The sequence below is a fragment of the Sturnus vulgaris genome, chromosome Z, assembly GCF_052056855.1.
Source record: "Sturnus vulgaris isolate bStuVul1 chromosome Z, bStuVul1.hap1, whole genome shotgun sequence".
NCBI lineage: Eukaryota > Metazoa > Chordata > Aves > Passeriformes > Sturnidae > Sturnus > Sturnus vulgaris.
In genome coordinates this window covers 1,744,570-1,756,715 of record NC_142283.1, presented here as the reverse complement: position 1 = coordinate 1,756,715, position 12,146 = coordinate 1,744,570, and the positions used below count along the sequence as shown (strand labels likewise).

At 41.4% G+C, this 12,146-nt stretch overlaps 1 protein-coding gene across 5 annotated transcripts in view; it reads right to left on the bottom strand.

The window, feature by feature from the left end:
* VCAN (versican) overlaps positions 1 to 12,146 on the bottom strand; it is a 96,924-nt gene that overhangs the window by 48,347 nt on the left and 36,431 nt on the right. For 2 of the 5 annotated variants that reach the window (XM_014886526.2, XM_088157221.1), the window contains exons 7-8: positions 4,309 to 4,719; positions 1,789 to 2,787 (exon numbers count right to left, since the gene is read on the bottom strand). In XM_014886526.2, coding sequence (XP_014742012.2) covers positions 1,789 to 2,787; positions 4,309 to 4,719 — 1,410 coding nt within the window. Of the gene's footprint in view, positions 1 to 1,788; positions 4,720 to 12,146 lie in introns of all 5 variants that reach the window. The other 3 variants (XM_014886527.2, XM_088157222.1, XM_014886525.2) reach the window with 2 other exon arrangements.

Genomic DNA, 12,146 nt, shown 5'->3' with positions numbered 1-12,146 from the left:
AGAGTAAGAATAAGAGCAGCTATGAAGAGCATCTGATTCACTGTCCTTTAGATAATCCATTTTGAACCAAATCCTAATTTAATGAATCACAGTACCCATAGTATTCTGACCAAAAAAAAAAAAAAAAAAAAAAAAAAAGTTAAATAATGCTCTTCCATCACCTGGAACACACAGCTGCCCAGCACAACTCACTTTCCTGTATGAAATAAACTGCAGCATAACTCAAAACTCTAATAGGAAAAACAAGGTCACTATTACCTAGTCCAGCTACTCATTTTTAAGTCAAATTAAGTGAATTTCCGCAGGTACAAATAGACTTAAAATGTGGGTTAAGCCTTATCTTTGGAAATTACCCTTCTGCTGTGACTTACTGGACTTGTATCATTTAATGGAGACTCTCAAGACACTGGTAACATATAAAGACAAAATAATGATAATATACCACAGAAACAAAAGTTTCAGAACTACCATTTTCTGAAATAGAAGGCTAAGCTACTATTGTGTAACTGGTGCAGGTTTGCATCCTGTAAATATAAAATAGGGTAATAAGCATAATGTGAAAAAAGATACCAAGCCAAGGTATGAAATGCCCAACCAGGATATGGCACATCTCAATGAAAAAAGCACTACTGGTTTCTGATTTATGAATGGAACCCTACCAAGAACAAACCTGACAAAACCATCCAAAAGACTCCCATAAATTATGAATTCTGCTGGATGAGTTCTTCAGAGGCACGGAGGTTACGGCCAAGAACCAAAGAGAAAACAGTTTCTGACACAACCATTCAAAAGGCATGCATGTAGTTAAGGTATATAAGACCGAGAAAAAAATATATCCATTTTTTTTCTGTGTTCCTTCAAAAAGAATAAAATAATTATTATGCAACCATTAGATAATCAAACACAATAAAACATTGAGCCTAACAGAAATTCTGTGCTTTGTACTGCTTGTCAGCTCCTTTACTTTTCATTTTAAAATATAATGTTTTACCCTGACATCTTAAATAATAGTCAGTTGACAGGCTTCTTTAATGCAAAACTGCACACCCTTCAACATTTGCATTATGGAGACATATTCATCATCAAGCCCAACAGTTCATTGCTACTTCAGAAGTTTCTGTTCTGGATACCCATGGAATTGAAGCTACATACACATGTACAGAACCATCAGCTAAAAAATGTGCCAGAATTAAATATTACATCAGTTTGTACCACATCCTCTCTAAGATGGATTTTAAAAAATGCTATGATATGCTATTAAAAAAACATGAAAAACTTCATTCCCCCAAATCACAGGAGGCAGTAGAATGCTTTAAACATTTTTTAGCTGACTACACTGTACATGGCATTGTTAATTGCTACAGACCAATGGAATGTTAAAATAATCTAGTGCTTCGTTTAGGACTAGTAATGCATGGAATGGAAGCTGTGAAATTAAAATGCTTGTTTCACAGACAGCTGGAGTTAAATCGGTGACTTGACAACATTAAAAAAGAAAACTGGACTGTAGCCATCATGACTTTTAAAAATAAATAAAACAGTTTCTTATTCATTCTTACACAGAAATAATTCTTACCACACAACATATGCAAAATACATTTCTGAGGGGCTTTTAACGGACAGAAAAGTAGACCTACCAATATTCAGTAAGTTGCTGTCTAGACAAAAGTGGTACTTTGCATCCTTCAGCAATCCAAGAATCATCTCCAGCATATTCTAAAGCACACCTGTTTGTCATGACAAACTGTCCACTCTGATGGACTGCGGGTCTAAAAGGTAAAATCTTACCTGTGTCATTGCCTGTGATTTGAATAACATACAATCTTATGTCATTATCAGGGTGTGAAGTAGAAGGAGACACCTCCTGAGGTTCCAAGGCCTCTGTGGCCTCCTTCACTTGGGGTGGAGCAGTAGGTCGTGCAACTGCCGTGGCAGTTGATGCTGTGAAATATTCCTTATCGATTTCTGGCTCCAGCATCTTCCCAGGCAGATCATCCTCGGCAGTGGCTTTGCTGGGAGAAACAGATTCATCAATTATGATGATGTCCTGGCTCGTTACCTCCTCTTCTTCCTCGGGAATGATGCGTGGAGACTTTTGAGTGACAAAAGGCTTGGTTGCAGATGTAGGTTGAATTTTGTCTACAGCACCAGTGGAAGGTGTTGTCATGCTGCTGAGAATCGTTGCCTTATCTGTTGCAGTAGCTGCAAATACAGCTGGCCTGGTTTCCTCAGGTTCTGTAGTCATTCCTGAGCCTTCTGTAGCCTGGCTTGGAGAAGCTCCCAGAGTCAGGGCAGTAATGCTTTCCACAGTGGAACGTCCTGCTGGCATGGTATGGGAGGGTGGCACAGAATCCCAGCTCACTGCCTCATCTTCCTCCCTGGTGGGGGCTCCTGGGCTGTGCTGTGTCTTTGCTTCAGTTCCAGCAGTGATGAGCACCACCTCAGTGACCTCCTCATCCTGCTCAGGAGCACTTTCAGCTGTCGGAGCCACCGTCAGGTGCAACCAGGCGCTGGTTTGCTCAGGTGTCAGAACTCCTCCGTGGTCTGTGAAGGTCTCTGCAGGCACAGGTACCTCTGTGGATGGGTATGTCTCACCAAAAGCAGAGCCTGTCTCATCCTGCGTCTCCTGAACCGGTGTGCGAGGCCATACAGGTCCTGCTGACATCTCTGGTTCATGTGTGTGGGCAGATGTCACAGAAAGCGTGGCAGTTCTTGGTTCCAAGCCTTGGTCCAGTGTGGAGAGTTCTGGGAACACCTTGCTATGTTTTTCAGTTGTTTCTGTTGCTTCTGTATGAAAGATATCATCAAAAGGAGTCTGATCAGTAATTGGCATATCTCTAGTGACCTCACTCTCTACAGTAACTGGAACTAGGGAAGCATCATACTCCTGTGGAACTGCAGTATCTACCTTTGTTACATCTGTAAATTTATTAGTTCCCTTTGTCCCTGATGTCTCATCTCCTTCATGCTCAGTTACCCCCACAGCTGTGGGCACAGCACTTGGCAATACAGTTACACTTGAGGAGCTAAAAGACCCTATGGTTGCACTACTTTCTTCCACTGGTATTTTGGATGCTGTGGTCATTTCCAAATCCAAGGAGCTGCTCGTGTGGGACACACTTGTAGCATCTCTACTCTGCCCAAAATCAGCTGATGCCATTTCTTCATCCCTTGTGGTCTCTGCTGGCTCCCTGCTCATCTCAGTTGCATCAGTAGCTGCTGAAATTGGAGCTCCTGGATGCACTGTGGATTCTACAATGTGCCCTGGAGATGATGTAGGCTCCATTCCAGAGAAGCCATCCTCTGTAGCAAACTCAAAGACTCTTCCAGTGTGAGATGACTCTTCTGTCATATACCCCTCCTCTCTATCTGTTGGTAGCCACGTGCCAGAACCTGGAGGGGCCACTGTGATCTTCTCCCTTGCAGAACATCCCTCAGATTCTGCTGTAGCACAAAGAGGAATGGAGACTGTGGAATGAGGGACCTTCACATCTGTCGTCCTCATTTCTGGCTGTTTTGTTTTCTCCTGCTCCTCTAAGACAGCTGATGCTTCTGTCTGCTGAGATGAGGGGATAAGAGACATGGTGCCTTCTCCAAAGCTTGGCAGGGAATCGGTGCTTCCTGAGATGGCCTCAGACTCTGTTTGATCAGCAGCTGACACAGAAAAGGATACAGGTGTTCCAGATGCCAGGGTGGGCTGCACATCCCCCAGGTCCTCTCTGCTCCCTTGAGCTGAGGCCTCGCTGTCAAACACTGTGGCAGAGCTAAATTTAACCCACGGCGTTGACTCTTCCACCACAGGAAACTGCCCTGTGGTTACTGCGTGCTCATCTGGGAGTGTCTCTGATGCAGCAGGCACTTCTGATGCTGGGGCATGACCTGTAGCCACCCCAGAATCTGTGCCAGGCATGGCAGCGTGCATGCTCTCACTGCCCTCCCTCTCTGCAGACTCATCAGTGAGCAAAGCTTTAGGCATTACAACAGTTGTAAGTTTCTCATCAGATTTTGCCTCCATTGATTTTTCTGTGGGTGCATTTGTGAGGTGGGCGCTGTGAGACACCTTCTCTTTTGCTAACGAATCTGAAGTCCCTGTTCTGGCAGCCTCTCTCCGAGAAGTCTGTAAGAAGCTATCTGTAGCTGTCCTCAGAGGACCCACTTCTATTTGTTCAGTCTGATTATCAGCATCATGCCTTTGTGCATCTCCCGTTTCAGCATCTTCCCAAAAACCAGTGGAACTCTTAGCTACAGCTGTGCTATCCTGAAAAATTACAGAGGTCAAGAAAGCGTCCTCAATGCTTTCAGACCTACCTTGTTCCTCGGGCAACTCTGCTTCAGAGTAAGTGTGATCCAGTTCCAAGTCTGGGGAGGTGGTGTCTGTTAGCCTGGGTGAGACATCGTACTCAGTCCTTCCCAGGGTGTCATAAGTGAATATTTCGCCGTCGGTGACAGTCTGAGGTAGAAGGGTGGTTAAGGGAATGTTCTCCATGAGCACCTCCATCTCCCTTTTCTCCTCAGCCACATCAGTAGTCATTTCCATGTCTTCTTCAGACTCCGGGGTTGTTTCCTCCAAAGAGACTGTTTGGGTGGCAGGCACTTCGATAAGTGGAGTCTCAGAGATGGGAGGTTCAAGAGGAGCTGCAGCAGGTGATGATTTCACACTCTCAGTTATCAGGGATGTCACAGGCTCAACAGTCGTAGGCTCTGTTGTGACTTTTTTAGCTTAAAAAAAACAAAACAAAAAAAGGCAAAGTCAGTACACAAGTTACTATAATTCATTAGTGTGAATGTTCCCAGCAAAAACTAAATGCCATGCTGAAAAATAAGTGCAAAGTTCAAAGGCTTTAGGTAGTTCTTTAGAGCATTGAATGACATGCAGCAACACACTGTAAAGCTTCAGAATGCCTACCCTAAAGTCAGATGAAGTGAAAAAAGTAGCAATATTCTTCATATTTGTGGTTGATATAATTACCCCCTGGAAGTCCTTGTGTTACATGAGTGACCATCAACCAACCAGGTACTGATCTGGGGACATAAAAGTTTACTTCAAGATGTCACAAATGAGTAGAGCCGTGGGTTTTCTTCAAAGCTTGATGCAGTGTCCAGCTCAGATGTAAAAAGGGAGTGAAGTAATACTTTAGTTTATTTTCAGCACATAATTACAAACTGCAAAAAGGAATCCTTACTACAGAGAGAGCATGCTCAAGCAGCAGGATCAAGCATGCCACCAGAAAATACTGCTGCTGCCCTGCCTTTAAATTATGCTGGGAGAAATTTACTGTGGGGAAAGGTGAGAATGTTGAAACATAAGATCATAAACTTAATACTACTAAAATGATGTTGATCTTTGGAAAACACTTCAAAGATGCACGTCTGAAACTCCTCCACACACAGAAATGCTTCCATGGGAGTGTTCAGCTTGCAAAGGCAAATGTTGAACCCTCTGGAGGATGGAAAAAGTAAGGGAGTTACTATCCTAGATGAACAGGAGGCACAAAGAAAGGTCCTTCCAGTGAACCAAATTGTGATGTTTTAAACAGCCTGGTGGCCTTGCTGCTTTGTCTACTCCTTTAGCCCACATTTCCATGCCATCTGAGGAGGAAATGTGTGCCAACAGTGCAAGGTGTGTCAGCAGATTTTAAAATCCTGGAAAAAGTGAGTGCTCAGAAAAGAGGTTTTCCTCGGGAAAAGCCCAGGTTGGAATCGTCTTCCCTTCCACCAGTTTTTCCAGGTCAGTAATCTTCAGAAGGGCAATGGGAGCAGATGGGTGGAAAATGTGAATGTCTCAAACCAATGCTGTTAACTGCTAAGTGACTGAGAGTCAAAAGCCTTATAAGGATGCAAATAAAGAGCAAAATACAGCCTTTAAATCACGCTAAGTATATAAAGAATGCACTAAACAATCTGTGCTTATGAGGAGTCACTGTTTACCAGACATGACTACATCTAGAACTTCTTGCAAAATAAAATCCTGCTTAGCTTGTATTAGATCAAATAAGTCTCTTCCCCTTGCACACAGAAATCAAGACAGTTACATTATTTTACAATTTATACTTAAGCATAAGCAGCATGCATGAATAAATCAGGTTTTTTCACACACCCATGGCTAATTGGGTGCCCCTTTGACAGCTGCAGGTATGAATTGCAAGTCAGGGTAACACAAATATTTGTTGAGTTTCACACACTCAGCTTTGAAAATGCCACCTTTGCAAGAGCCCTGTTTGATTCACCCTGAAGCAGGAGGGGCTGGTCAGAGGATGACTGCTCAAGATTTCTAGACCAACGTGTAGAATTACAGAGTAGGAAAATGAGGTTAAAGGGTTGATATTTCAGCTTTCCTGAATGAGAAGTGAAAGTGAAAAGGAAATTGTGAGGGCAAGAAAATATGACGTCGCTGTGTTTAGAAGTGGTGGTGCTCTTTGCCAGCAGAAAAAAAAACGGAGCAGATTCTTCCACATGTTAAAACTTCCTGTGGTTTTACAAAGAAGATTTAGCTACATATATATATATATATATATATATATATATATATATATGGGGTTTTATTTATTTATTTAATTAGTTTAAGTTAAAACATTCATTTTGAGCGAGAAGGAGTAGGGCTCCTGAAACCCCACTAAGCAAAGCGTAGAGATTTTTGTATCTGGCATAGAGTGGACGTTTGTTGCTTTTTTCAATCTGTGACCTCACACAATCAAGAATCAATGATTTCCTGCCATTTTTTCCCTCCCCTGTCTGCTTGCATGGGGCTGGTTTAAGCCACACAAGCTTTTCTTCACAGCTTGGGAAATGAAGGATGCACACGAGTGGTGTGTGCTGCTGAGTGGTAGCTGTTAAGTCTCTACCAAATAATTAACTGATTTTCCTCAACAGCTGTTTTTTTTTTTAATGGCAAGATGGAAAGGAGGCAGCAAAGTCTAAATCTCTCCCTTCCAATCACAAGATCAGTTTCTTTAATGTGGATGGAATTGGCTTTGCAGCCAAGACAAACACTCACTCAGGTCCCAGCTGCCATACTTTGAGTGACCATCAGAATCACCCTCTGAACAAACATGAAAACTTTAATACCCTCTAACAGAGCTGGACAAAAATGAGGGCAATGTGGATAAATTTTTAAAATCTGTGGTGGAAAAAAATAAAAGGTAACTTTTATTTCATCGCTGCTGGGAAATTGTGTACACTTACTCACAACCACTTAAACAGCTTCCAAATTTCCAAGAAATGCTTGGAAGTCCCAAGAGTTCACATATTTATGCCTGGGATGCAGATATTTATTATTCATGACTTATTATCTGCTAATGACTTGACAGAATAGGTACACATTTATTATGCCAACCTGAAAAAACACCAAACACATTTGGCTTGCTTATATTAGTAACTGAATCAATAAATATTACCTTTTTAGAGTGTTATAAGTAGAGCCCATGCTTTTGAAGAGTTTATCAATAAACAGCCAGATTTTCTCCCTTGGAAACTCAGTTCAGTTCAGCTCTGGTTAAAATCAACTAGAGGGCCTCTAAAGTCACTTTGTCAAAACAATTATATGTAAGTTTTTTCACTCACATCATTCAGGATTGCAAACTTATTTGGGTGGATTAAAAAAAAAAAAACACTGACAGCGCTTCTTCAATGAAAAATCTATGCATGTCATAATTATTTTTTTCTGTGTGAAAAGAAAAATAAAATAAACAAAGGGAAGGTTGCTTTTTTTAATAGACAACACCAGTTTGAGCTGTCCTCCACTCCACCCAGATGTTTTGCATTACTGTACTCCTTGCATCATGCGTGCAATATGCTATCTCCTTTGTCCTCCTTCTGGTTCAAGACATGAGGCAGATTTTCCTAATAAAATTCATGAACATATTAGCAGCAAGAAAGCAAATTATCTCACCAACAGCTGCTCATATCAAAGACTTTTTTTTTTTTAAAAATCAATTCCTTCTACATTGAACAACATGCATGAAGTTGATTTTGGAAGGGCTGTATGACTTTGCAGAGATGCTACACCTTTTCACTCTCTATTTATTTATTTTATGCCTTTACTGTACAGCATTCTCTTTCTCTTCTTTTCCACCATGATTTAAACAAAGATTCAAAATTATGGAGCAATATTGAAACTTACTGTTTTTGCAAGGAAATCAAACTGCACAACTTCAGACATGGTTTAACTTTGCAATTACCAGATAAGGATCTTTTAGTATGTTCTGTGCTGTTTAATTTGGGATTGGTATTTGTGTACGTTATGGAGGAGAAATGCTTATTTTAAAAATTATATATATTATAATTTATACACATGGTTTTCCAACATTACCAGATCTACCCATGTACCTAACTTGAACCCCTTGAGCAATTTTTCTGCACTCAGAAACACTGTTTATCTGTTTACATTTAGGTATGTACCTAAGAACCTGGAAGGACATACACTCTATAGACAGAGATTGTTTTGAGTCATTGCTAACAGCCAAAACAACATAAAATTGCTTTAAGTTGGAACAAAAGCTGGAAATAGTGAATTCTTTCTGTGAATTACAGCCAAAATAAATTGCTACAGAATATAAGTAAAGTTGAGACACTCAAAATTAATATTTGAAATGTTTGAGCCCAATTTCAGCATGATACCAATGCAGAGAGCTGCTTTGCTTAATTTTTACATATTTTTATATGTTAATTTGTTAAGTTTCTTCTTGGTGTCTGTTCCTTCCCTGCTACCAACCCTGGCAGAGAGGACAGCCCTGAATGTTCCCCTGAGTCCAAAAGTTTTGCCAGCTGGAGTTTAAATTACTGGCAGAGCCTTCCAAACTGAACATGTCTAAGATTAAGAACAGATTAAAAAAAACAAATATTTTTTTTTTTTAAAGGGGGAAAACAAATGGGTGTTCGGAGTTACAGACTAAGCAAGAAACCTCTGATCACGGCACTGATCCAGCACCTGCTCATTCATGTTTTTCCAGAAGCATTAGTGCACAGGGGATGTGCGATTTTGTTAATAAATAATGAGAGTTTTGGTAGCAGAATTCAAAATCTAACAGTGCAGCTGTAAGAATTTCTCTGCAATTCCAGGTGTATACTGACACTCACCTACACTCTGTTTTGAGTGGAAATCAAAAGCCAGATGTAATGAGAAAAATATGAAAATCTAAATGCAGGATCCATTCCTGCTTACAAAGCATGTGCCATATCAGAGAAAACCAACAGGATTCTTTAAAAAAAAAAAAAAAAAAAGAAATTTGAAAGCTATCAAGCTATCAGTCTGTCTTATTTACAAGAAAAACTTATAATGAAAAGTTTTGCATCCTCTTCACACCACTGCCTAAAGCCTTTTTTTCCAGCTAACAAAACAGCAGAGGCAGCAGCTCTTTTAGCTCTGTGAACACAAACATTCTTAAGTAAAACCACTTGCTATTTCATAACTTCTGGAGTCAGATGGTTGAAGGGGGAAAGATATGTTATCTCCTGGTTTCCCCATATGTAAGTGTAGTTCTGCGAACGAATTATTACCTGCCAATCTATCCACAAAAAGAACAATAGCATTTCTCTTTCCACATTATTTATTATGAAACTGCCAAAGAGGACAAAAAAAAAAAAATCAGCAAGCCTCTTTACTCAGCTCTTCCTAATTAAATCTGCAACCCAGCACCAAATAAAAGCAGTAATCTTTGCTTTGTGACCGCAAAAAACAATTGAAGAACAAAAAGGGCCAAGATCGTCCCTTGGGTAAGAACTGGCAGCAGAATTCTTGGTGCTCTGTTCCCCCCACCTGGTGTGAGAGGAGGGAAATCACCCCTGTGTTCCGTGGGTGATGTCCAGACCCCACAACAGTAATGGAGCAAAGGCGATAGGGAGCAAAATTAATTAATGCTTTCTGCACTTGAACACTTAAAGGGGTGGACCTTCCATTTCTTCACACTGCTGCTCCTCATCCTGTCCTTGTTACCTGACCCATCCAGTGACCTGAGGCAATGAAAGGAAAATGCCTCCAACTGTGTCTTGTTCTCTTTCCTCTCTCCCTCTGGCCACAGTGCTTGCACTTTGAGGTTGTTCTTAAAGCACCCAGTTTTGAATCACTCAGGTAAATGCAAGTTCCCTTTCTCAGGCAAAAGAAGCATCTCCTCCCCAGCACTCCATGGTGCTCCTCATACATCAGTCAGGTTGATAAATCTCTGTTCCTTCTTTATGCAGCATTTAAAAGGTTGAGCTGCACCCAGCTGCCACATCCTTCCCCTCCTTCTCAGGGTAAGATACTGCTGAGATGTACAGCACGGGCTGGTTTGGTGTGAAATGAGATCTTCTTGCAGTTTTCAGTGTGGTTTGACTGAGCTCTCAAACCCCTGAGGCAGAGTGAGCTGTTGGTGTGCTGGTCACCATGAGCCCAGCAGAGAGAGGCAGGGATTTACCACAGCCACAGTTGGGCCAAGACATTTCTGGGGATCTCTGCAGCTGTGCAGGTCTTGATAAATGACATATATGAGAGAAGAACATAAATCTACTTTCCTAGGAGAATAATAAAAGGCTGGGAAATGATTGTCTGGGGGTAGTCTCTTAGTACAGCTTCACCTTCACAGAGCCTGAGTAGAGCCAGCAGCCCTGCACACCCTGTGCTCTGACCTTGAGATCCTCATCTACCCAAAGGCATTTGCTCATTCTACACTGGACTCTAAAATGTGGGAGCACACTGTGTTTATTATACCCAGCACTGTACTGTGCTGCTTCTGAGATAAATTTCTCTTTGGGTTTTGTTTTTTTCCCTTCATATTGGCAATACTGCTCCTCGTGCGTTGCCACGCCCTATGTCCTCATTATTCTGCGTCCGTTCCCAAACTGATCAAAAATCCACAGATCTCCCGTGACACAGCCCCTGACATCAAGCTGGAAATAATTCCCTCATCCAGGAAATAGCTGGGACACGCAGCTACCGACGGTTGCTGTGGAGAAGGACAGAGCTGCCCAGCTATTCAAGGTTTTCCAAGCTAAGTCACATGCAGCACAAGGGGAAGACGACGTTCCTCCTGCCAGCTTTCGAGCTGTGCCTAAGAGTCTTTATCCTTCCTGCTGCTGGACAAGAGGAGCACTGTGGATGTTTCCTGAGGCTGAGCCTGCCCTCGTGATGGCTCATGCTGTAGGACTCCTCAAAACTCTGTGAAGTTCATAATTTCCTATGTTTCTTCTGCAAAATCGTGCTCTGATTTTCGGCTTTAGGCGGATGAGGCATCAAAGCAAGAGGCCCTGAGCTCCAAGCAGTGGCAGACTTGGATCCTCTCTCGATGGGGCTGTATTGAAACAATCAAAGCAGCGTGGACTCCACTGCTGAAGAACACACATGGCAGCACCATCCCAGAACTGGAATGTTCCAATCTCCAGATAAAATTAAATCGAGACGCCAAACCAAAGCGGTACAATGGAAGAGAAGCAATAAAGGTGCATGAAACAAAGTCAAAATGAGGGAGGAAAATGGGAAAGAGAATGGGCAAATCCAGAGAGAAACGGTCAACACGTGTTTTGAGTCAAGTAAAAAATGTTTTGCTGAAAGATTCGCCAAAACCAATACAGGTCTATGAAAGAATTCAGCTTTAATAAATCAGTGTTTCTCAGAAGAAAAAAAAAAAAGTGGATTTATGTTTCAAAAAATTCAAAAACTTCTGTATACAAAGCTCATCGAGTTCAGCTTTGTTGCAGGTATGTAAGTTAAAAACCTGAATGCATTTTGATGAGTGCATTTCTGAAGTGCAATTTGTTCTACAGGTGCTATGGGATAAAAAGGCCCATCTACAGTCAGCTGAAGTCTGTGACAAGATTTCTACAAAGTCCAGTGAATTAGGCCTGGAGAGACTGGGAGGCTGAAGTACAGGATTAAATAAATCCCCTATAGCTCTCTGAAAGAATTAATTACTAAATACGTATCTATTGAAAAGGATTTTCTTAATGATAAAATGTTTTTATCTCTTACAAATTAGCATAAGGGCTCAGCAACAGCTGTTCTAGTTGGGTTTTTTTTGGTTTTTTTTTTAATTTAACTTAAACCTGTTAATATAAGTCCTATATGTTAGCACTTGAAAAACTTTCTCTCTGATGATGGCTTCCAAGGAGCTGCAAGTACTCAATCATGTGTCTAACCTGAAACCTTTTCAGGCCCCATCAGATACATGGTTAGG